Below are 26,038 nucleotides of genomic sequence, written 5' to 3' on the forward strand. Positions count from 1 at the left end.
CCAGTGCAATCTAATCCATGATTTCCTTTACAGCTGCCTCTGTTGATTTTTCAAAAAATAATAATAGTATTTTGAATTCACAACTGGAGATTTGAGGTGCTAATTTACCCCTAAAATGTGCTGCTTTCTGTATTATTATTATTTAAATACACATACAATTATTAGTAGCACTTTTGCTGGAAGGGGTTGTACTCATTGATATATTAGTTTTAAAAGTATTCTTGTTATCATTTCATATCCTCCAAACTGCCTAAAATATAGGGTAGTCCTTGATTTACAATTCATTTTGTGACCATTAACCATTATAACAGCATTGAAAAATGTGACTTACGAACATTTTTCAGTTAAAACCTTTGCAGTAGCCCTGTGATCATGAGATGAAAATTGAGATGCTTGGACACTGATTGATATTTATGACTGTTGACTGTATCCCAAGATCATATAATCACCTTTTGCAACCTTCTGACAAGCAATGTCAATGAAGAAGCCAAATTCAATTAACAACCAGGTTATTAACTTATCAGCTTCAGGGATTCACTTAACAACTGTGGCAAGAACGGTCATAAACTGGGGCAAAACTCACCGAACAAATATCTTACTTAACAACAAAAATTTGTCAAGGACTACCTGTAAAAGGATTGCTCCAGCCACATGAAGGGAGCTTGGAAACTGCCACCAGCAGACCAATGGATTTATAAAATAAAATAAATAAATAAAATTGACATCTGATCATAGCAATACCTTATTAATCTAAAAGCATGTGTAGTTTTTGTATCTGGTTATTAGTGGAATGGACATAAGAGTGTTGTGGCTCTGATTCCCGAGCCTGTGTTGTTAGAGGAAGAGGACTCGGAAGATGAGGAGGAGGAACTGGGAATGCCTTCCTCCCCAGGACCTTCCTCTCTGGCAATGCCTTCCTCCCTGATAATGACTCAGGTTTCATCAGACAAGCAAGAGGAACAGCCTGAGATTAATCAGGAGGAAGGCATATCAGAGCAGCCCCTGACAGGGAGTCAAGAGGAAGAATGTTGGCTAAGCAGCGTCATAGGGAGAAAAGTGAGCAGCAACGTAGGAGGCGTGGGAGGGTCAGAGAGTGAGCTGAGTCATTGAGCCACACCCCACAGGGGATAAAATTGGGCATGTTGTCGGCTGGAACTTTGTACGGGACAAGGTTTAATCTTACTTCAGGTTTTTCGTTGTGAATGATTCTTGTGGTCTGCCTTGTAATTCTCTGTGAGTAGCTTTTTACTTGTTATCAATTCGGACTTGGCAGGCAGAGTGTGTTGGTATGCCAAGGACATTATCAGTTCCAAAGAATTAACTCTGTGAAGTCCGAGTCAGCTTGCCTGCCGGTGTTCGTGTGAGTTTGTACTCTTTCATCTTTTGGGAAAGAAGAAAGGTGAGCCAGAACATAAGCCAGAAAGGTGAGCATTACACAGGGACTTCACTCCTGTCCATTACCTTGGGATCCCAGATTAGCTTCCTGTGTTATATTGAAGAAATTGTGTATCACCATGAGTCACAAACCGAATGATACTTTGCTGACTTTATTTGTTGGGCAGCACTAGATGACTATCAAACGCATCTTTCATTTATATTGCATTTCTACTGTCCTGATATTTATCAAGTCATTGCATTGGGCACTTGATATATATTTCCCAAGAGTGCATTACAGAGTTAAACAATGTTTGCTTCCACCTTGTTTGTGACATATTGCATCACCAAAATGGTGCTGTTTTGTTGATCACTTGGTCTTAAAAGAATAGTTCAAAAGACATCCGAGTTCTGAATACAGCTAAGAACGTGAACTGATTTGAATTTCCTCAATCGTTGATATGTCTATTTAATAAGTGCAAAAAGGGAGCTCCAACTTAATTCTCCAGTTAGACCTTTATGATTTACCCACCATAACAAAGAATCTTGGGGCAATAGAGTATTTTCATAAGATTGCAATAATATAAATGATGGGGGTTGTATTTCTTTTTCTTTTTTGCATCTAACCAATGATCAAACCAGTACATAATCAGATAGCAAACTGTATGGTAGTCAAGATAGACTGAAGCAAACAGCCGAGGCCACAGCATTTGGATCATCCTGGAAACTGCCAGGTTTGAACTAAATTGAAATTGTTAGTCTTGCTGTCCATTTTGTTTTCTTCCAAAGTAATGTCTGTAAATGGGATCGTAAGTTCCAATGGGCTGCTTTTATAAAACATTGGCAATGTAGACTTGTCTTAATCTTTATGGCACCTTCAGGAATCAGAGGGAGTCGCATCAGTAGCATGCTTAGTCATATATTTACAAAACAGTGTTTTTGTTGTCACAAGCTTATTAACCCTGTTGGAAGCATATAACTCATTAAATACCTAAAAACATCTCCTCTGTCTTTCCTACATTGGCTTTTTTATCCTTTACAAGAAGAACAAAAATAAGTAGAAAAATACTAAAATGGCCTCTTTCTAAGCCCTCTCCAACCGGACAGAGAAGGGTCTCTGTTGCTCCTCCAGTGACTGAACAGCAAATGAGGGGATTGTGCAACCACCCCTTGTAGGATGTGTACAAATGACTTGCTTCTTGCAAAACTTTACAAGCATTAAGACAACTCCCAAATGAAGCTCCGTGCCTAGAGAAAGTGTTGTCAAACACTCAAATGTACCAGGAGTCTAAAGCAATACAATTCAATTCAGGCAAGTATATAGAATGGAGTGGAATGGAATAGGAGAATTAGAATATTCTTTATTGGCCAAGTGTGACTGGACACACAAGGATTTTGTGTCCAGTGCATAAGCTCTCAGTGTACATAAGAACAAAGTGGTAACCCATAAGATAGAATCAGAAGTCATAAGATATAACCAAAAAAGCAAAAGTCATAAGATACCAACAGGAGCAGGTAATAGGAAAGATGAGAAGGAAAATAGTAGTACAGACCTACTATATGGTTAGATGTCCTTAGGCATAAATCAGTGCTGTGGGAATTACACGTTTAGCAGGGGAACGCATGGGGGAGAAAGTATCTTTGTGTCTAGTTGTTTTGGCATGCAATGCCCTATAGTGGCTCTACAAGGAGCAGTTTCACAATCTCCTCATCTCCATTCAGTCACTGTAGCAGCAGTAGAGACTCTTCTCTGTGTCTGAGAGGGCTGAGAAAGAAGCCATTTTATTATTTCTCTACCCACTTTCGTACTTTTTGGAAGGGGATAACAAACCTATACAACATTTTGTGGACAACATTTTTAAAAAATTGATAAAAGTTGCTGAAGTAAAAAGTTTTCACTAAAGTTTTCACTTGCTTTCACAACTCTACTGAAACAGCTACTATTCCTGCTATACTGCTTGCAAAAAAACTGCAATATGAATTAACAGAAAATCAACTCAAATCTAGATTTCTTTTGACATAGGGATACCACTCCAGTCCTTGAAGATTACCAATTTTAAATGGATTTGTTCCATCCTTCGAAGAATGCATCCCTCCATTCTTGGAGATATTCCATTACACACAAACAAATGAATAATTAGTCAAGGAAGCTTTAGAACTTTAGATATTCCGTATTTGAATACAAACTGCTAATGCTTTATGAAGACTGTTTACATCTTACTGAATACAGATAGCCTCAGCAGTTGTCATGATTTGATGCCTCCCATAAAAGACCATGGCCAAAAATGATTTGATATACATTTATTAAATTAGATAGAATGGGAAATAAGTTGTATAATGCAAACAGCTGAATATGAATAAGAGTAATAAAGAAATGTTTTCAGAATTACAGCAAAACACCCTCAGTACAGCATTACAGGTCAGCCAACACAGGCAATAATATCTAGAAAGGGAAACGCTTAGAATCATCAGCACAGTCAGACAGAATTGAATAAAAGGTGGCAAGCATCTAGCTGGGCAAAATGTTCCTGAATTTAACTAGTCTTGGATTCTTGGTGAGTTTAAAGCTACTGTCAACGCACATCAGACTTTTAACACAGCTTCTGGGCTGTGGAGAGATGCTGTGGATTGTGTAACAAACTGCTGTCACAAAGAAGATGATGAAAAATGCAAGGAATTTTTGCTGCCTAGCATTTACTCTAAGTAGTAGATAACTGGTGCATTTCAGTTCTATACCTCAGAAATCTGTATCCCAACTTCACTCAGGACTGCAGGATCTCACTGAAATCCATGGGAAGAATTTCCAACTTTGTTTATAGAATCAAAGTACATCCAGGAATGAACACAAAAACATAGATGTAATTGTAACAATGCTTGCATCCTACTCTTTTGAGAATTGACACTGTCATTGGAAAGCTTTTCCTCCAGCAGAGCTTTCCAATTGGCTGAATGGCAAAGTGAGAGCCAGGGTCTCTGCCAGTTTCCTTCTCTGCAACCTCCAGATGCTTTACCCCTTCCAAATAAGTACTCTGGAAAAATGAGATGAATTCTTCTAAAAATTCTTCTAAAAATATCCTTGTCAGTGGAAAACTGCTGATCAGATTTCTGTGAATAACCCTATTAGCAAGAAAACTAAACCAACCATTGGATCTATCTGAATGTGGATTAATTTAACTTCAAAAAGAGCAAGAATACAATTCACTGACATGTTCTTTAAAACCTTCCTCACTGTCTTATCTCTGAGTAAACTTAAACATCTAGAAATAGGTCTAAACTTTCTTTAAATTTTGTAATAAGAGCTATGAAGACTCTTCAGAAATCTCTCTGGATGTGGACTGTGCATACATAAAAAAGCAGCAGAGGCTTCGAGGTTCAACAAATATCCAGAAGTCAAAATCAATGTGCCAACTATCTGTAAAAATGCAAACACAAGACTTTGGAAGGTACATGATGTATCTGTGCCAAAGCTTCAGCTGAAGCTCACCTCCTGATCCAAAAAGACACTTCATAAGTGAAGCATCACTGAAAAATCTGCATAGCCATATTATGCAGCTCACATTATTCCACTGGGATAGTATTATGGCGTATTCCAGACTTTTGGCTCCTTGCTTCTAATTAATAAAATATCTTAAGGGTCTTAGCTAAACAAATTCACAAGAATTCACCAATGTATTACTGATATATGACTGACATTAACTGTAACATTAATCTGACAGTACTGCAAACTATGGAGAAAGAAACATACTTGATTTTTAGATGGACACATACCTCTTCCGGAGCTTCTGAAAAGCACTTATTTTATGTAAAAAGCAACAGAAGAGGAAAGGACTGATTTTGCATTCACAAATACCAATCTATTAAACCTATGAGAATAAAATAGCTAGAACTTAAACAAAGCAATAAATGAATCTGATATGGTATTTAAAATTATTTTCTCAATATATTTTAACAATTAAAAAAATAAATATTTTAACTATAGCTAGCTCTGCCAGGAGTTTTCATGATGATACAATAAAGCTATTCTAATAGATCTTTTCTATTAGAGAGAAAAAAAGCAGGAAATAATGAGGTTTTTCTTCTTTCAAAGCAATAAAAATGATCACCTTGATGCCTTATTGTCTTCAAACACTTTAGGAAATACAAAGTATGTCTCGCAATTATAGACAGCATTTAAAAATGTTTAAAACAATTAAAAAAAACTCAAATAGCATGTAAAATGTGTCTATTAAAGTGCATTATTTCACTTTTTCCAACTTTAAACAAATATAAACTTTGTTACCTCCAACAGATCTACAACTCTAATAGAAAATTATGTACAGCTTCTGTATATTGGGATTGTACTCTAAATGCGGCATGTCTTCATTTGTGGCAATGAATATTTTTCGCATCTTTCGCTTTTAATAGAATTAAGGTTAAATGGAATCTTATGAAACCTTGCAACAGTGAATATTCCATTGAAATATTATACCTTAAAATGAATTGTCAAAAGGGTAAAAAAAAAGAAAGATCAGATTTCATCCCGACAAGGTATGTTTCTTTTCAAAGCATTATTGTTTATCACAAGGAGTATATTACATTGGTAATGCTGAATTTCTACAGTATAACCTTCTACTGCTTCAATTTTATGGGTTTCTCACAAATATAGGAGCAAACAAGCATAAAAACACACCAGGAAGATTTCTGTCCCCTTTTGGCATACAAGTACTCCTCAGGTTGCGATAGCAATTGTGCCATTAAGAAATACGGTCATAAAATGGGACACATGTGACTGCATCACTTAGCAACACCAATTCCAGCTGGTAAGCAAGGACCTCACATGACCGTAATGTGGAAAGAGGCACTGAAATGGCATCCCAAGCAAGCAGTCAAAGGACAAACGCTATGGGCAAGCTGGTGGTTTGGGTGGGCGCTACAGAGTGCAGGTAGGCAGGTGCTCTAAGTGGGTACTATGGAATGCAGGTTGGCGGATGTGGTGGGAGATGGAGTATAAGATCTTCCTTCCCGCCCTGGCTGCTTGGAAGAAAAAGTGGGGACAGCAGAAATGACTTGCAAGCGTAACTTGTGATCTCCTGCCAGTTTCCCCAGACTTTGCTTGTGGGAAGCTGGCGATCATGTGACTGCCGAATGCTGCGATGGCCACAACCTCAAGGACCCATCGCAAGTCCCCCTCATTCAACACTGTCATAATTTTGAATGGCTGCTGAAGAAATGCTTGTAACCCAAAAACTACCTGTATGTTTCTGTCTCTTGCAAAAGGATTGATTGTAAGTTAGGAACACAGCAAATTAAAAATTATAAATACATTGCATTGGTGCCCAATGAGTAGATTGGAAAGTGGTCTCTCATTAGTAAAACTGTGAAAGTTGCAACAAAGCTAGTATCCCTGTAGTAGCAAGTATTACAAATTGCTTTAATGTTCAAGTATCACTAAACAAGGCAAAGGGTGCTGTGTGATCACTTTTTGTCTCACAGGAAGGAATCACTTGAGAGACAGATTGCTTTTAATAAAAGCACTTTGTAGAACAGCAGTCTCCCTCATCCCTCAATTGATACTCACCCTACTCCCGGACTTCCAAATGCATAATGCATACAAGTGGGGGAGAAAGTTGCTGGTTTCGGAAACCAAACAAAAAAATGGGGAGGGGAATTGGTATAGGTATTTCAACACTACCTTTCATCAGAAATGCGAACAGGGTGGAAGTGACAGCTATAAAATGGCTGAGATTTCTGTAAGATTATCTGTAAAAACCAATATTCCAATGACCACCCATGACAAAAATGGATTACAGCCTCTCAGATAGGTTGCTTGCTTGGGATGTTTTTTTTTTTTTGACTAAATTCCTGGCTTGGCAAATCAAAATTAAAGGTAACAATGAAGGGCAGTATGAGAATGATCTAAGCCTCTTCTGCAATTTGAAGCAAGGAGTTGATAGCAGCATCCTTGTTCCCCCTCTGAGCTTCTAGTACTGAACGGATTACTTCTCTGTCCATGTTGGGGAACATGTCCTGGATAGATTTTAGATCCTCTTCATTACATACATGCTGAGGGTTGACTGCAGGTGGAGGAACTGCCACAGGTACCATGCCTGGGTTACAAACAGCAGGCATCCCTGGAAAAAGACAGAGAATGGAGATTGATTGGAAAATACCAAATTCTAAAAGCTCCCCTTTAAGAAATTCAGTTAATCCCAGACATATAGATAAAAAGCATTTAAGCAGGTACAATAAAATACCAGATACAATTCTTGATCATTAAAGTTGTATGAAAGATGTTGGTGAACATTGGTGGTAAGTGTCACAGAATATAATAATTGATGTAAGGTGTTCTCCTAGTTCATCAAGAAACAAATAACTTCCCATAATCCACAACAATTAACCAAAATCAAACTGGTTTAACTCTAACAACTTTATAATATTAAATCTTCTTGCTGGTATCCAAATAGTCATTCAGTTTGTTGATCATCAGTAATCTGAAATGCCATTTATTTATAGAGTACAGAAATGATATTTATAAGATATCATCTAAAATGAAGCCAGCATGTTATGTTATGATGTTAAATAAAATGTCATTTACTAGAAATTCTGATTTTGTGAATCTTTATTAACAGTTTCAATAATTAAATTTAGTTTTCTTAACTAACGATTTAAATGATGGCCTATACCTTTACAAGTCAGGCAGATGTAGCAGACTGATTCCCCCTCTGCTTCTGACTAATTGGAATCCATTTTTACATGGAATCCTGGGACATTTAAAAAGGTAGAAATTTCCATGAATTAAAAAAAAAATCTTTGTGTTACAAACCTAAAACAATTTAGCTCTGTGATATAGTCCCATTTAAATATAAAAAAACCACCCCTGAAAATAAACTATTTTTTCCTAAATTCTATGAAGAGTTGGTTCAGTGTTAATTATTTGTAATCAATGCAAGCAAGATGAGCAATGTGGCAAATTATTACATTAGAAAATGCTACTGATTTTCAAGAACTATCTGAGTAGGAAGAGAAGGAGTGCATTCAGGCATCACAGAAACCAAGGTATACACCCTCTTTTTTTTAAGCAGTAAAAAACACCCTTCTTTTTTTTAAGTAGTATGTTTTTTTAAAGAGAGAACAAAGAAATGCTGATCCTTTAAGATGGTTGCCAACTTCTCAAGGCAATTAGCCAGGACTTCCTTGAACCCCTGTGTCCTGCAATAATACTTCCTGAATATCAGTCCTGCTTTGCAGTCGTGAAAAGATAAAGAAGAAAACTAACTATTTCCAATTATCTTCAGAGTGAATCAAAGAAACTGGCAAAGGAAACAAGAGTCTGCCAAGGATAGAGGAAGAATGGAAACTATATAAATATAACAATTTAGAGAGAATGATGCACAATTACTAGGAATTGTTCTTTTATCCTTGAAAATATAGTGAATAAACCAAACTTAGCACAGCTGGTTTCTCACTATTGAAAAGTTAATTAATAATGCCAATAGAAACAGAGGATATTAATTATTTCAACTTTTAAGTTGATGCTATAACTAGATTTAAACACCCTCTGATAACTGTGAGAGGTTCACAATGTTAAGAAAAGAAGTTCAAATAAAGAATAAATGATATTACAACATTGTATTGTGCACTTATTATCTTGTTTTTATATTTGAGGGAAACCTCTAATACTGATAATTATTAGATTTGCTTATAAGCTTCAAATTGATGGAGTGGGGAAAAAAATGAACTTAATTCATAGAAACCTAACTTGCAGAAGCTTTTCCCATATCTGGATTAGCAATGTAGGTACCAATCCAGATTTGTACAGACCATAATCCAATATTATTTTGTGTACAGTTTACTGTAATGCATATGGCATACTGTTATGCATACTGTTTTGCAGCATTTATTAAGAGTCTTAAAGAAAAATCCTGAATAAAAATCCTGAATAAATACAGAATTATAAACCACTTCAAAAGAGCAACCTCCACTGGATTTTCTTTTAGAAAACCATTACAAGGAATTTTCAGATTTACTCTACCACTAACATTAATTGTACCATGCTTTACAAAAATGCCAAAACATCTTGTGCCTCTTTTCAATTTAATAATATCTTCATTCAAGTAATTTCCTTTGGAAAATCAATATTGCCAATTAATACAAACTAACATTAAAATATGTTTTTACATCAAAACAGACACTTCAATCATTTATCAACTTGCTTTTGAATTTAAACAAGCAAATGCAGCACAGAATAATCAATAAAGAATTGAAAACAGAATTTACCATAGTCCATTATTTTCCATTTAAAATGTGCTCTTCAAGTTTATAAAATTAATTTGGCATCAGTATTGCTAAAGTGCATCAGCACTGATAAAGTGAGAAAGCATATAGATATAAGCAACAGCACTTAAATGAAATGAAAATGTAAAAAATGGCAATGGGTTTGATGATACATGATATTTTTACAAAGCAACACTCAGTATAAAAAATAATTCATATTATGCAGAAAATATTACAGAATTTAAAGACAATATTCTAATGCAGTCAAGTGCCTTTATATCCAAATTACCTTTTCTCATCACTTTTGATCTCATAGGAGAAATACAATATTTTATTTTGAAATATTTTCAAATGTATTAAAGAACTTTCCAACCTTCATTATTACTGATAGCTTTGTATCTGATTCAAGTACTGTATCATCTTGTTTTCTTGAGTGAGGACTCCCCTGCCCAAACTAAAACTTATGATGAATATTAAACACATATCATAACCAGAGAAGGACACTGTTGTACTCTTTTTTTTTTTTTTTTTGCATTTCCTTCTTTAGCCTGACTGTTCTCAAATCCTGAGCATTTATTTAATCAAGCAAAGGGCATTTCCTCAAGACACTTGACTGAACATTTTATACTGTAGTAAGGATGTCACAATACTGACTTTTTAATCATGAATTTAATACTATGTTGCAAGAGAGACAGTGGAAATGCAGCTCATTTTTATTCCTTCCTATGTTTTATAATAAAGCAAATGAAACTTGTAAAAATACCAGTTGCGAAAACTAGATGGTTACCAAAGTCTGTGGGTTTTTTTGCAAAGGAATCTAACATGATCCAGATTCCCTTAGTAGTGTCCTGGAGTAAACAGACTTAAATGTAAGCATATTTGAGATAAAATGAAGCAAATGACCATATTACTGTTTGAAACTTTTTTTTCCAATTGGACCCTATTTATTTAAATTTAAAGGCTGCCTAACTTCAAACAACGGAGAAAGACAAAATGGACGAATCATTAAATTCTAAATGTCTGGAAAGACCAACATAACACCCACACATCCAAACCCCACCTCCACTAGAAATGTCAAGGGTTCATCAGTTACTCTGTCCCCAGGCCCTGGAGCAGAAACAAACGTTGAAGAACCATGTGGACCTCTGTGGGGATACTATTCCTGAGGAAGGTGCCTCAGCAAACAAGGTACACTTCCTAGGTCCTGATTGATGACATTGTTAAATTGAAGAGCCTGCCCGTTCTTACTTGGTGGGCAGAAACCAGACCCTATACCAGTGATGGCTAACCTTTTTGTAATCATAATGCAATACATGCGGGACCCCCCGCACTCTCCCGTCTCCCTGCGCATGCGCATGAAGAGCTTTAGAGGTGAAAATAAGCACTGAGAGTTACATCCATAAGACAACCGGCAAGCAGTACAGCTCACAAAATAGGAATGAACCATGGGCATATTGTAATATGCCCATCACTGCCACCATGGACCAGCTGTATCTCTGTGTTTCTAGCAATGGCTTTGCATTTGCAAATATATCTAGATGACCTGAAAAACTGAGCAACACTCAATTAATCTCTCTCTCCGTCTCTCTCTCTCTCTCTCCACGTATTACAAACAAATCATGATGTTGCAGAGTATAACTCAACAGAAAACAACATACTGTAATGGAACTGTTTGTTAAGGTGATAAAATAGAGAACCTAACAAAACTTTACTTGAAATTGAGTCAACCTCCAACTAATAGAATGTTTTCTGGGTAACACAATGTTACTTCACCACATTCAAACATCTTGAACAAGTGCTTCCTATATACCAGGGGACCCCAAACCCAGGGCTGCACAAGTAGTGGGTAAGTGCATAAAGCTGGATTTGCGCAAGCGGCACCCACAGATGAAACCATCTCCTCTCGCCACCGCTGGTCCACAGAGTTGGAAAGGTTGGGGACCGCTGCTATATACAACCCAAAGCATATTTATACTTCAATTCTCACTTTGCTGTAGGTATCAACTTTGGAAGAACAGGACTGACCCTATTCATAAAATGTGCACTAAAATGACAGGGTCACTTTTGGGGGAATAAAGGGTATTGGAAAAAAGACAATGCACATTAAAAGTGTAACAAAATATATAACAACTCACCAAATTCCTTGCTCTGTAATGTCCAAAAACATTCTAGACTGCTTTTTAAAATAAATTTTAGCAACTGTTCTAAATGCTGGGCTTTTTCCAGGGTTCAAATAAAACAGATCCATTTTTAACACTGCTTATTTGCAATGATTCAAGAGTCCAGAGTCCTTTAATTAGGATGGTTTTTAATGTACATTGTCCAGCTTTGCCAGTCAAGTAGCAAAGACAGTTCCATCCTCAATGCCCAGAAAGAATAAAGCCCAGGCAAAAACAACGGGGACTTAATCAACTGCTGAAACACAAACAATGGTAGGTCCTAATCACCAAATTGTCTTCATCAGACTCTATTGGGAATCTACATTCAGAGGCAATTCTCAATGGCCAATATCCAATCTAAGAAGAGTGAAAATTCTTTTCAAATATGTGCTTGTTTGGTTGATAGAGATATATTGATTTTTTTTAAAAAAAATCATGTGCTGGGGGCACATTAAATTAATAGTCTGTGCTCTGTGTGTTATTTTTCGGTTTCTATTGTATCCTGCACATCTTTGCTGCTGCTGTTCATAGACTATGCTGAAATGAAATCATGCTGTATGTTGGATGTTTGTTCAGCTTCTGCAGCTGTATGAAAAGTCTTTAAAAAGTGTTGTTTCCATTCTTATCTATGACCTTTTTAAAAAAAAATTGTTTTAGAAAATTCACATCTTGGCCATTTGTAGATTTGGTGATAGGATAACAAGCACCTCTGTCTATCAATCTAGCCTGGTAGTCTTAAAGTCATAAGTAAAGGAGTAAGAGGCTTTTTTCAAATCCTTATTGTTCCCTATGACTAAACACTGGAAATGTTTCAAGCACCTAAATATATCCCATGGTTTTTTTTTGCTGAAACATAGCCAACTTCATTGGAATGTTTTGAGTAAGACATTTTTCTCAAATTTGAAACAGAACATTTTTGCTTGTTTCATGCTCTCTATATATTGTCTTCTGACAGCCACCATTTTTTCCTCTAAGAAAAAAAATCATTCTCTCTTCATCCCTTTAATCCTTCACTCTTCGAAATCTCAGTACAATTTGGCCAAACTAATGAAAGATGAACTACATGTGTAAGATTATTGAAGCTATAAGGCATATACTTCCAGTGATGATAAAGTAGTTGGTCCTATATTTTCTGATCTGATAACAATAAATATATTTATTTTAATGATAGATATATTCATTTAAAATAAAGTATATTAAAGATTAATACATTAAAATTAAATTAAGGTTTGTAGTTGTTAGATAATCTTTCTTGAGTAACCACTAGTTTATTTCCATATAGCTATGGTTCTATTACCTACCGAAAATGGAATGGGTTAACTAATGAGATTACGTATTGTGACATCCTCCTGCAATGTTCTGCAATCCAACATAAAGCATATCATACAAATAAAAATCAATTTATACAATATCATGCAGAATTCTTGTTAGATGGGATGGAATGCAAAAAGAATTAAGACAACTTACCCAGAGCAAAATATTCAAGCCCTAGGGACGGATGAAAGTGAGGGAAAAGAATAAGACATGGAAAACAGATATTACTCTGTGTTATATGAGAAATACCCTTGCAGGAAGAAAGCTGGAAAAAATTCCAACAGTTGCCCTTTAGATCTTAAATTCTAGGATTTTGCTCCTTAAACAGCTGAATCTATTATATGAAATCTTCTCAGTATCCATTTAGTTTTGGCCTATTAATAGTTTCATACATATTTATTTATTTATAAGAAGATGTACATGACTGCCCTTCTTGAAAAACTGTGACTCCAAGCAGCATACAATTAAAAACAAAAACCCAATCGACCCCATGAGAATAACCAGAAATATTACATCCTGCGGAATGAACTTATCTAATATCCTGGCCCCAAAGCCTCAGGGATCATCCAGGTCTTCAAAAACTTTCAAAAGGTTAACAGAGCCAGAACTAGTCAAATGTTTCTGGGTGGAGGAAAGACTTTTTAACAGGGCAGATGCTTAACAGAGAAGAAATGTCTCAGGTAGCATTTTTTTCAAGGACAGGACATGAAGAATGTCCACTCCTATATGGGGCATGCAGAAAAACAACAACAGACAAGCAGTTCTGCAAAGACGCTGCTTATGATTGATGAAGGGCTTTCTATGTGATAATTGCACCTTCAATTGTACAGAAGCCTATGGGAGCCAGTGCAGTTTGTAAGTAAAACGAGGCATTGTTTTACATGGTAAAACAAGGACATGAGTTAACCAGTGTGGTACAACTGGCATACTAGATGAAGTTTTGCAGAGGGTCTCCTACTCAAGGCTGCTGCCTGGTCTTTGAACAGGGAACTGTAAGTCCAAGAGGACTGCTTACCACCTACCAAGAGCATATGGAACTAAACCCAGAGAAGGAGAGGAACCACAATTACATCCCTCTCCCAACTCCCTTAGCTTGTCCAGAAAGATACCAAGCTTGATGATACTGAAAGCTGGTAAAATATCAAGGAAGGCCAGGATGGATCCACTACTTCCAGTATATGCCATCCAATCATCAACACATATGCTGTCTCAGTATTATGATTTGACCAGAAACCAGACTAAAAGCGACGTAGATTATTCACTTCCTCTAAGATCCTTTGAAGCTGCAAGCCAATCACCTTTTTGACAACTTTCCCTAAAAAGAGAAAGTTGGAAACTGGATGACAATCATCCAGTACTGTTGAATCCCGGGATAGTTTTTTTTTTTATGGAAGAGACTGAAAGAACATTTTAGTTCATTCAATCTGTTTTCCTTCATTTTGTTGATTCACCCCTTCATATCTCTTCATTTTGTTGATTCACCCCTTCCAATTTTCTTTTTCTAACTCAGAAATATCATATCAATGGTAATTTCTATTTTAAAAAAACTTGAAGAAATGTCAAATATATTTATAATATGATTATATAAAAGTCACTGAAGCATTTATCAGAACATGGGCAAGTTAATGCTGCGTGATGGACAGAAGAATGGATTTTATTCCTATCTGTATTCATCTACACATCTTCATGTATCCTGCATGAAATTCTAAAACACATTCTTCACTTGTTGGATACAACACTGTTGATGTAAATTGGTTGCTATTTGTATACTGAAGAGAAAACTTCATTTATCTAACAAAGTGGACATAGATTCTAATCTATGCCACAAGAAATTTGCTTTTTTGTACTACAAGATCTGCTAATTTTTAATTCAGGTGGTTTATATATATTATTCCATGTATTAATTCATTCAATTTCCCTAATGCCTTCTTATAAGACTTACAACGATATACAAATAATAAAACATAGTATAATTTCATCATCATAAAACACAATGAAATCTGTTAATTCTTCCAGGTTTTTCTCCATTTGCCTCAGATGGCTCTATCCAATTACCAACCCTACCTGAAACTAGCAAACTCATTTTGCTGTCCTCTGATATAATAGCCCACTCTTCCTTCCCTAAGAATATCTAGGTTATTTTGAATTGGGCTGCCAAGCAACAATCAGCAGCTAAAACCAGTCTAGAGATCCTTCACCACCACTTTTTCTGACACTTGGTAGGGTAGAATCAGCACCTAGTCAAATTCGGTTTTGATCTTGTGTCATTGCCACTCTGTATCTTTTTACTCTCTTAATATTCTGGATCAGTGAAGTGATCAGTGAAACCGTTTGGAATCAGTTTAAAAAAAGAGGCCTCAAAAAAGCAATTCTGTTCAATGCCTTGGTCATTTCTGTTTTCAACTACCGTGTTTCTCATATAATAAGGCCGGGTCTTTTTTCTGAGCCCCGAAAAAACGGCTAGGACGTCTTTTCAGGGGTGAATTAATTTCTTTCTCCCGCCCCCCGCATGCCCTCACCTAGGGTGCCCCGCTGGCAACTATGCATCACCACCAGCCACTCCTAACGGCCAATCATGGGGAGCACAGAGGGCTCCCTTATCCCCACCAAGGGCTGAAGACCAGGTCAGCGGGTGGGCCTGGATGTCTGCCGGCAGCGTTTCAGCTGCTTCTCAGACCTCCGTAGTTTCCATGGTTCCCACCGGTGCTGGCGCCTCTCTCTCCAGCGCCGTCTCCCACAACAGCGTCTGAGTCGCTCCCGCTTTTCCCGTCCCCATAACAACAGGAAAAAAAAAACATTTTGCGGTACCTGGGAGTGCCCTGCGCTGCGTTTTGGTTTAATCCCGAGTGGCTGGGTGGGCGTGAAGAGAGCCGAGCATCTCTGCTGCTGCTACCCTTGGTGCTCCAGCCTTGGGCAAGTTTGCAAAAGTCCCGGTGCGCAGCCTGTTCCTGCATTCCAAGAGCCCAGGCGAGCTGCAGCTGTCCCTCTCTCACCAGCGCTGTCTCCAATAACAGAGCAGCAGCGGCGGGAACCGTGGAAGTTACGGAGGTGGCTCCCCCACCCAAGAAGCGGCTCAAACGCTTCCACAGTTCCCACTGTTGCTGCTGCTGTTGTTGGAGACGGCGCTGGTGAGAGAGGGACAGCTGCAGCTCGGCCTGGGTGCTTGGAATTCAGGAATGGGCTACGCACCGGGACTTTTGCAAACTTGCAGAGCCCGAGGCTGGAGCACCAAGGGTAGCAGCAGCAGAGACGTTCGCTTGGCTCTTCTCATGCCCACCCAGCCGCTCGGGATTAAACCAAAACGCAGTGCGCAGTGCTCCCAGGTACCTCAAAATGGGTTTTTTCCCTGTTGTTATGGGGATGGGGGAAAAGCAGGAGCGACTCAGACACTGTTGTTGGAGACAGCGCTGGGAAGAGAGGCGCCAGCACCAGTGGGAACCGTGGAAGCTACGGAGGCCTGAGAAGCGGCTGAAACGCTGCCAGACATCAATGCTGATGCTGCCCGCCTGCTGACCTGGGTCTGCAGCAAAGGTGCTTGGTGGGGGTAAGGGAGCCCTCCGTGCTCCACCATGATTGGCTGTTAGGAGCAGCTGATGGTGAGGCGCAGCTGCCCGCGCGGCACTCCTAATGGCAAGTTCCCCCCGCCTTCCCCCCAATTTCACATGTTTTAAACTAGGCCTAAATTTGGGGGGAGGGGCTTAATTTCATTTTATGCCTAGAAAACATGCTGGGTCTTCCTATGGGGGGAGGCGTATTGTTGGAGAAACACGGTAGTTTGTTTCACAGAATTGCCTACTAAATCATTGAGAAAATCCTAATCCCACTCAGGAAATCTGCAAGATCCAATAAGTGCCTGGAATGGACTATCCTACCTGGATCTTTGTTTTATTCATTGGAAATTTAAAACATAACACCCCTCTGTAGAATACACTTTTCACTTAATGACCATGTAGCCAGTCCCAACTCTGCCTGATAAACAAGGAGTATCTATTTTCCATGCATGAATGATTATATTATGGAACAATTGGGTTTCAAGTAGTTCATGCCTAAAGTGAAACACATTTGTTTTGGTCCTTAGGATGGAGGAAAGGAGTTGCTTATTCCAGGCAACAGTGGATTTGGTGGTGTGGGGGGAAAAGAATGGGAAAAAGCCAAGCCCATTGGAATCAGCATCTAATTGGGAATGAGGGGCAGGACAAAAAGAGAGAACGGAAGCTGTTGAGAAGACAAGAGGGTAGACAGCCCAGTGAGATATGCTAACTGGGGCATTAGCTACAGCAACAGCAGTGAAAAAGAGACAGCTGTTAGCATTAGTACAAGAATACATAAATCTCAATTTTTTTGAAACATGAAAAATCCCAAATTAACAGAGGAAATATGTAGGAAAAGGGATGGCAGAACTTGAAGGCAGAATGAAAAGGAGCATCAGCCTGGAATTCCTATGTACCCTTAAGAGAATTAAGTCCAAAAAAAACCCTTGACTCTTATTTAACTCTAACCAGGTGCTAACCATTAGTTGAAAAGATTTCTGTGCACAGGTTTTTAGCAATAAATAATTTTAATTGAACCTTCACGTGTGGACATGGTCTTTCACGCCTGACACAACACTCAATCAAAAGTTAGTAGAACATATTCTTACTTATGAAACATGCCACATTTCATTTTTTTTTAAATATTCATGATGAGAAGAACCTATGTATAGTAGCACTAGAAAAAGCAACACTTGGGGGAAAAACCTCTCCTTGGGAGAAAGTCCCAAAATTACCTATAATAATGTTCCTGACACAGGAAAAGTCAACACTGTAGAATAAAGTAAATATGCAACTCGTGATAGTTTCAACAACAAACAGTTATCTATTACAACAATTTAATGTAGCAGCAGTGATATTAAAAAGTAGTTTTATTATTACAAGACATTGAAATGCTATAAGGCCTGTGGAACCATCTGAACATAGAAGAACAAGACAGAAAAATGCAGTGCGCTCTTCCTGCCATAACATTGCTATTTGGAACACACTATTATTAACTTATTATTAAAAACCGTACTTCAGGCCTTTTATATGTCTATCCTCCATGGGAAAAGGGGGGAATTCTGAACTGTAAACTGTCTCTATAATATAGTTAGCAATATCACAATTATGTTTTTACCCAGCCATAATCCTAGCTTAAGCTGGTTTATTATCTTATCCAAAGCTCTGCAATACATTTAAGAGGAGCGGCCAGTACTGAACTCCTTCCTCTGACCTCTCATCGTAGAATATTTGGGAGGAGCTTTCAAACAACTGTATCTTTGCTGCTGTGGCTTGTTTTTTTTTACATCCAAAGAGCATATTGAGCAATGGTTTGGGATGGGGGAAAGCCAGTGAAGAGTTTCATCTCATTAACATATACTGGCCTTCTTCCTGAACAGCCTATTTTCTAACAACCAGACAGACACTAAAGAAATGGGTCTTAGGAGTCAAAACATTTCATCAGACATTTGGGACAAATCAAGCAAATCACTTAACCACTAATCAACTTGGTGGTACTTAACCCTCTGCTTAGCATTATGTGTGAATATACCCCAGTTAGTGGAAATAAACTATAGTTTGAAGCAGGGGTGGGATTCAATTTTTTTAACAACTGGTTCTGTGGGCGTGGCTTAGGTGGTGGGTATGGCTTGATGGTCATGTGACTGGGTAGACATGGCTTGGTGGTCATGTTATTGGCTGGGTATGGCCAACTCAATATCATTCACATTGAGGCACGCATCTCCTCGCCTGGCCTCTCATGACTGTGGGGATGCTGCAACAGTCGTAAGTGTGAAAAATGGTCATAAGTCACTTTTTTCAGTGCCATTGTAACTTTGAATGGTCACTCCACACAAGCAAAGTACCAGCAAAGGAGGGGGAAAAAACTCCAGAGATGTTCCTGAGACAGGGAGAGGGAGTTTCTGTAAGCAACACCAGAATGTTTCCTTCCTGCCTTCCTTACAGGATTAGGCCAGTAATTTCTTCTAACAACCGGTTCTCCGAACTGCTTAGAATGTTAACAACCGGTTCTAGAGAATAGGTGCGAACTGGTAGAATCCCACCCCTGGTTTGAAGTTACTTTGCTTCCAATATTCATAATTAAATAATAGTTAGATCAAGTTGGGATTATTTAGCAAGCTGCAGTTTATTTAAACTGGAATTAAAAGCTTCTATCTCCTCTTTCTAGCTGCACTTAGGGTGGGGTAGGATACAATAACCCAAAGGTAGCCCCAAAATCATTGAGACTCATTATCACAGTATGACAGTTAGAATTACATCAAAACTAAAGTAATAATATATAAATATTACATTGGCCTCACTGAAGCTTTGTAGGCAACGTGAACAAAAAATATGTTTATTATCTTCAAATTATGTTTCCTCATTCAATGGTTCAGTTTCTTCAGAGAACACAACTTCCCCCTCTCTTTATGTTTATTGTTTTAATAAAAAAAATTTAAGTGTGGATTAAAAATGGAAAATTATATCATACCTGTAATAGGTACATATCCAACTCCTTGCTGATATACTGTTGGCATCAGGACCACTGGCTGGGGCTGCATCATCATAGCAGCTGGTAAAGACTGGATTTCAAATAGGAAATAATAGAATAATAAGAAAAAAGGTTTTTTAAAATATACGCTACAAAAAAGGCAGGCGGAAAGAAAAGTATTTACAGAAACTCTCCAATTGAATCAGTTATTTTACTACACTTAATAACAATTTGAATCATGTAACAAGAATTTAGCAGGGCAAAAAAATTCAGGGAGATGCTCCTGAGCCTATATTTTAAAGGAAAATATTATAATTTTTACACAGTTCAAATTAGTCTAACCCGTTTAGGAAAACTTAAAACAGATATTTAGGTATTATTTTAGGTATTATTTTACTACAGAATATAAAAGAAATAATGCAAAGTTTCTAAAATGATTTCTGAAGAGCTGATTGATTGGCTGAAATTCTGCCAGTCCTGCTCTTTTGAGAACCATTATGTAAGAGTTTACAGAAAACAATATGCGATATCAGAAAGGCAAAATTTATTTCTTTGTATCCAGCCTTTATAATTTTTACAAATAACTCAAGGTAGAAAACAATCCAACACCACCTTTCTCCTCTTATTTTCCACAGCAATTCTGTGAGGAGAGTTGGGCTAAGTGTGTGTGACTAGCCCAAGGTCACCAAGTTGGTTTTCATGGGTAAAGCAGGACTAGAACTCATAGTCTCCTTACTAGCCTGATGCTTTAACCATTAGACCCAATCGGCTCTAATAACAGTTTCCACAATTAAAAATACATATTTTTATGTAGTTAGCAATTTTATAGAGAAAAGTTTGATTTTTAAAACAAGGTGCTATAGGCAAAGAAAACTTCTGAGTCCCAAGAATACAAACAAATACAGAAAACTACAGAACTTTACTATCCCCTATCAATATCTGTCCTGTATTTCTCATTAAGGCTTTTCAATTAATTCAAATTTTAGAAACTACTCTAAGAAGAATACAACAATATGCCTTAAAAATTATTTAAGTGATGTAAATGAAATCATGTGCAACATTTGTCCATATGCAATTGAGAGCCATCTTTATTTTTAAAAAAATTTAAAACTGTACTCATTTCCTAAGTTTTCCATGATTTGTTTAGAAGAAAAACAACCATCATACCAATGGTATTTCTTTATTTAGGAGTACTCTATAAACTTAGGAAAATGAAAGTTTAGTGATTCAGTGAAAATTTGGAATGGAAACCATATAATAATAACATCTAACTAAGTCATCACTAGCTAGTAACAGTTTATTTCTCTCTTACTGTCAATTTAACAATATTTTATAATCCAACTATTCCACTCCTAACTAAAGCCATTAGCTTAAGTTGTCTAGCTTACCGTGTAGGACATGACCAGGTTAATCATTCCTTCTTTGTCATCTCCCTGCCTTCCGCTCAGGCTATACCATTCATCTTCAACTTTTCCTTGTTTCAGTGACTCAGGAATAGTAATATGGGTCCAAGCAATGCGATCATCTATTGAAAAAGCTCTCTGAAAAATAGATGAAAATGAAATACATGAAGAAATATATTCCAACAGATGATTTTCCTAAATGCTAGATTAGATAATGAGGTAACATAAAATTGCAATCCTTTTTTTCAGAAGCAGGTGAGTTTATTCCCTGGTAAGAAGTCAAGTCAATTCAGTGAGAGAAATATTACCATATATACTCAAAGATAAACCCAGAATTTTAGGTGCCAAAATATACCCCCCAAAATTGAGTTCAGCTTACCTGTTGATGGACTTATCCATATGGTAATACTTTTTAAAGTACTCATATATTTCATATGTATCTGCATATAAGTCTACCTGCTGCTAAGAAGAGCCCTGAATTTTTAACCAAAAGCCATGAAATTATCTATAGGTGCCTCATTTTTTTGTGGTATTTTGGTTAAAAAAAGTGAGGGTCAGCTTACCTGCAGATTTAAACCAAGACCACATGAATCACATTGATTGAATTCCTGATTTAATATGCCCAGCTATATGTACTTTCCAGATACCCTCAAGCATTAGCATGATTATATGAAAAATATTCCATTGCTGAATGCATGTAAAAGGTTAGATGTATTTGAGAAGCAAGCTTCAAAACAGATAAAAATTTCTACTTTTGCTCATATATGTGCAAGCAAATATACAAATAAGGCTTCTGTTATTTTATTTTTAATCTCTATGGAAGATAAGCATATTATAAATGAAGTTGCTATGAATTTTAGTCTCTGTGGATAAGATCTGCAGCAATCTTCACTTAGCCCTTCAGGAGAAGTAAGAGGAAATTTGAGACACTTCCAATCTCTAAATTGTTACTTAGTTTTCTATAGCCAGACAAACCTACATTGTTCTTCGCAGTATTAATGTTGATTTTTCAAAGGAAACTGAAGTAGAACTGACAAGAGAAAAAAAATCATCAATCTTAAAAAGAGACTTTTTTTTAACCATAATAAATCACCTAGTTTCATTAAGTCATCCTAGTATTGCACATTTCCCCCCCCTTTCAATTGTGTCTCATTCTTGGAGATTCCATGGAAAAGTCTCTGCCATTTCTTGGCAAAGTTTTTCAGAAGTGGTTTGCTTCCACTTCTTGACTGGCCCAAGGTCACCTAGCTGGCTTTGTGTCTAAGGTAGAACTAGAAATCATGGTCTCCTGGTTTCTAGCTTGATGTCTTAACCACTACACCAAACTAATTCTTTAGGACAGGTTTTGGAATGTTATTTTGCTTCAGATATAGCAAAGCAGAGCGGTGTATATTTTACAGTACAGACTTGAGTGAAGAAAAATTGAAGTTATCACAAACTGCACAGAATAGGTTTTTATTTGTGCAGTGATATTAGATATGTCTGCAGAAAATTGTATTTGTAAGTCAGTTGCCAAAATAATAATACAATTATCATCGCTCATATTTTAATTTCTGTTAGTTTGGAATTATAGCTTTGGAAATTAATAGTATGCAGTTACATAAACTATCATTTTTGTAACAGCACAAGAATTCAACAGTATGGTTGGTTTTATAGTAGTTTCCTTCTGAATCGATTCTCAGTCATCCAGCTCATAGTTGTCCCAAAGGTGCTTTTTCCAGAGGCAACTGGACTTTCTGGTTTTTCTTTGAAGACATTTCACTTCTCATCCAAGAAGCGAAATGAAAAGAGAAACATCTTCAAAAAAAAAAAAAAACAGAAAGTCCAGTTGCCTCTTGGAAAACCTTTGTACTTCATTAATGGTTAAAAAAAGTCAGTAACTTTAGGCTGGATGGAACCTAACATGTGAAGAAAGTTTTTGAAAAAAGTACCATGAAATGATGATCAACCTGTAGAAATAAATAATTGTCTCAACTTACTAGATCCGAAGACAAGTTTTAGGGAAATATTGCATAAATCAGTCACTATATAATCACTTGAAAGAATTGAATTTATCAGACTTGGACTAATCCTATACCAAAGAGTAGGATCTGAACACACAGTGAGAGAATATATTAAAACAACATTTTTAGGATAATCCCAAGAAAATTATAATAGTAATTTCCCTGATGTTCCTCCAAACCATCAACTACATTCTGCTCTGTGGTATCCTGCTGATACACCTACAGTGTGGAGCTTCTGTTAACTGTTGATCAATTATTTAAGCAACGCAAGTGGGAGGGCTGCAAGTATGGATATGAAAAGTAGCAGAGTTGAAACTGGTGGTGGAGAGGCTACAAAGAACTTATCACTCCAGGCCATGTTGAAAACAGTACAAATTCATTAATTAATTCATTTATCAATCACAAGCTTTTATCCTTCTTGAACAAATAGATTATAATTCTTGGAACCTGCTGATCAAATCAGCTGAACCAACACGGATTTACTACAACGAATATGATTATTTCACAAATGACTTGAAAAATACCAGAAATTATTTTGATAAAAGTATGTACATATGTACTCTCCTCCAATCTGGAATGGCAAGGCATTGTGAAAGTAGTTAAAAAACCACCACCATCCTTTTCAATCTTACCTCATCAAATATTTCAAGATAGAAAGAATCCACCCCAGGAGGAACAGTGCACTGAATAACTTTGTTCCATCGAGGATTTTTGGCTCCATTATGAGCAGTGGGCGTTTCATAGACGGCATAACCAAGTCGTATTCTGCAGTATGGATCCATGCGCGTCATGCCATAGTTTTTTGCCAATTTTGCCTACAAGAAAAAAACACACAAACCCACACACAATAAAAGAATTTTAAATTCTTTCTATTATACAAATTACCAGGCTAAAACATCTACATAATTCTATCCTATTAGAATTACAATATTCTATTCAAGTCTAATTCAGTCCAAGTCAACATATGATTCTCTCAACCATGTAAAAGCTCAATTACATAAATACTGCAATATTAAACAGATCAACCCCAAAAAGTTGTTTTCTACAAAGCTTAAATAAAATCAAGGACATTCTTCCATAGCACTCTGAACTGTATACAATGTCTTCAAAGGGGAATATGTTTACATATGGTATATGGTGATTGCCAATTACAAAATTCAGAGAAATATAAACAAATATTACAAAGAAATTACCTGGCTGAACAAAATGGCCAGCAGAAAATTATACCCCAAACAATTACAAAAGACATATCTTATCAGAAAAGTTCAAAACCAAATGATAAAACTACTTTCTCCTAGAAAATATTCACTATTTTTTCCTAAAATCAGGTTGAAATATCATGATAGTCACCAGCAGACTATTCATCTGTAAAAAAAACAAACTCTGAATTTAAAACAATCCTTTCAAAAACAGAGACATTTGGTTAATGTAGAACCAAGTCCTGAAGGAATTTATAGGTAAAAATTAAAAACTTGAATTGGAATTAGAAATGAAGTGGGAGCTAGTGAAGATAGCAAAGAAAGCTGCAATGTATGTTTGTATCACTCAGTTCCAGTTTTGCCACCACAGTATTTTATATTAAAGGAATTTTGCAAACCTCCTTCAAGGAAAACTTCATTTATAATATACTGCTGTAATTGGAACAAAATTTATCAGACTATCAAACAAGGCTACCTCCATCCAAGAAGAGGTACAATCTAAGCTGGAGAAAGATGCTTTATGTCACAAAGACCTTGTGACTTTTCTATCAAAGATGGATTCAGGAATGCCACACACACCCATCTCAAGTTACAGCCTTGATCTTTTAACGGGTAAGTTTAAAGCTATATGCTATTTATATAAATAGATGAGGAATTCTCTTATCTAGATTGAAATTCAGTTTTTTTGGCCTTGATTATTGCAGCCAGGCATTAATTCAGCATTCTGCTGCCTCTCCTTAATCTGATGTAAAGGACAACGGGAACTGACTGCCATTAGCCTAGAGAGGGCATTTATTCTTAATCTTTCAATATTCTTATCCAGCTGTTCATATAGGCAGTGAACACAAGGAATAAAATGGGACCTTGAAAAACCCCATGGCGAGGGCAGAGCTGGCGTCGCGACAATACGGCATGCGATCTCGGAGGTCTGAGATCGCAGCCGATATCTTTTCCCCTGGACGGTCCAAACGGATATAAACCGTTCCAAAGAGACGGAGAAAGTGAAGAGCGCATCCTGTTGATCCCAGGGATACTGCAAAGTCCCTGGTAGATCCAGGAGAAGCTCTTCTTGCCAGCGGCAAAGAGGCAGCCATTAAAGCTGCTGAAGTTGGGACAGCTCCAAAACAGAAGAGAGGAGAAAGAGAAAGTGTGCCGGTTTGGTGAGAACTTTTTTATTCTAAGACTTGAAAGGACACCCTAAGGAAAAGAAAGAATCTTTAAAAGTTTTGACAGAAGTGATTAAGCGGCGATTTTAAATGGAAGTGTCAAAGTAAGTTTTTTTTTTTTCTCATTGCTGGATTTCTATACGCGATTTTGTATTTTTGAAACTGGACTGGTTCTTTTCTTATTTATACCTATCTTTTCTTCTCCTTTTTGATTTTGTAATATTTCAGGCTAGAGGCTCCCTTTAGTTACTTAGTTACTTCCCCTTTTTAATATTTCTTTCCTTTGGGGGGGGGTAATTTTTATTACGTTTTGCTTGGGAAAGGAGGGGGAAAGTGAGAGCAAAGAAACTTTGTAACACTGCCAACTAGAGGCTTGAAAATGCTTTATTTCCTGTGACCAGACGAAGCTGAGAAAGCTGAGAAAGAAAGAACTGAGACTCCTTTTCAAGGACATTGCTATGAGATAAGATAGAGGGAACAGCATGGGAGAGTGTTATTGCAGGTGCTCTTCTGGATTTCTATCAACAGCTGGAGCCTGGTGTTGAAGCTTACAAAAAGAAAAGGTGATAAATCTTTGGAGAAGAGAGTTATAATAAGAGCCTTGGATAACTAAACAAAGTGCAGTGTGCTCTTTTTATTTTTTTCTAAGCTGTGCTATCCCTCCTT

General features: G+C 37.0%; 1 protein-coding gene across 3 annotated transcripts in view; it reads right to left on the bottom strand.

Moving 5' to 3' along the window:
* Window positions 1-3,660: 3,660 nt before the first annotated feature.
* TOLLIP (toll interacting protein) overlaps window positions 3,661-26,038 on the bottom strand; it is a 34,534-nt gene continuing 12,156 nt past the window's right edge. For 2 of the 3 annotated variants that reach the window (XM_087920977.1, XM_087920979.1), the window contains exons 3-7: window positions 23,640-23,822; window positions 20,990-21,142; window positions 19,602-19,692; window positions 13,254-13,274; window positions 3,661-7,484 (exon numbers count right to left, since the gene is read on the bottom strand). In XM_087920977.1, the coding sequence (XP_087777103.1) occupies window positions 7,270-7,484; window positions 13,254-13,274; window positions 19,602-19,692; window positions 20,990-21,142; window positions 23,640-23,822 (663 nt within the window). In that variant the 3' untranslated portion in view covers window positions 3,661-7,269. The remainder of the gene's footprint in view (window positions 7,485-13,253; window positions 13,275-19,601; window positions 19,693-20,989; window positions 21,143-23,639; window positions 23,823-26,038) is intronic. The other variant, XM_026706594.2, reaches the window with a different exon arrangement.

The sequence above is a fragment of the Pseudonaja textilis genome, chromosome 1 (genome assembly GCF_049901715.1).
Source record: "Pseudonaja textilis isolate UNSWEBS1 chromosome 1, rPseTex1.2, whole genome shotgun sequence".
In the NCBI taxonomy this organism is placed as follows: Eukaryota; Metazoa; Chordata; class Lepidosauria; order Squamata; family Elapidae; genus Pseudonaja; species Pseudonaja textilis.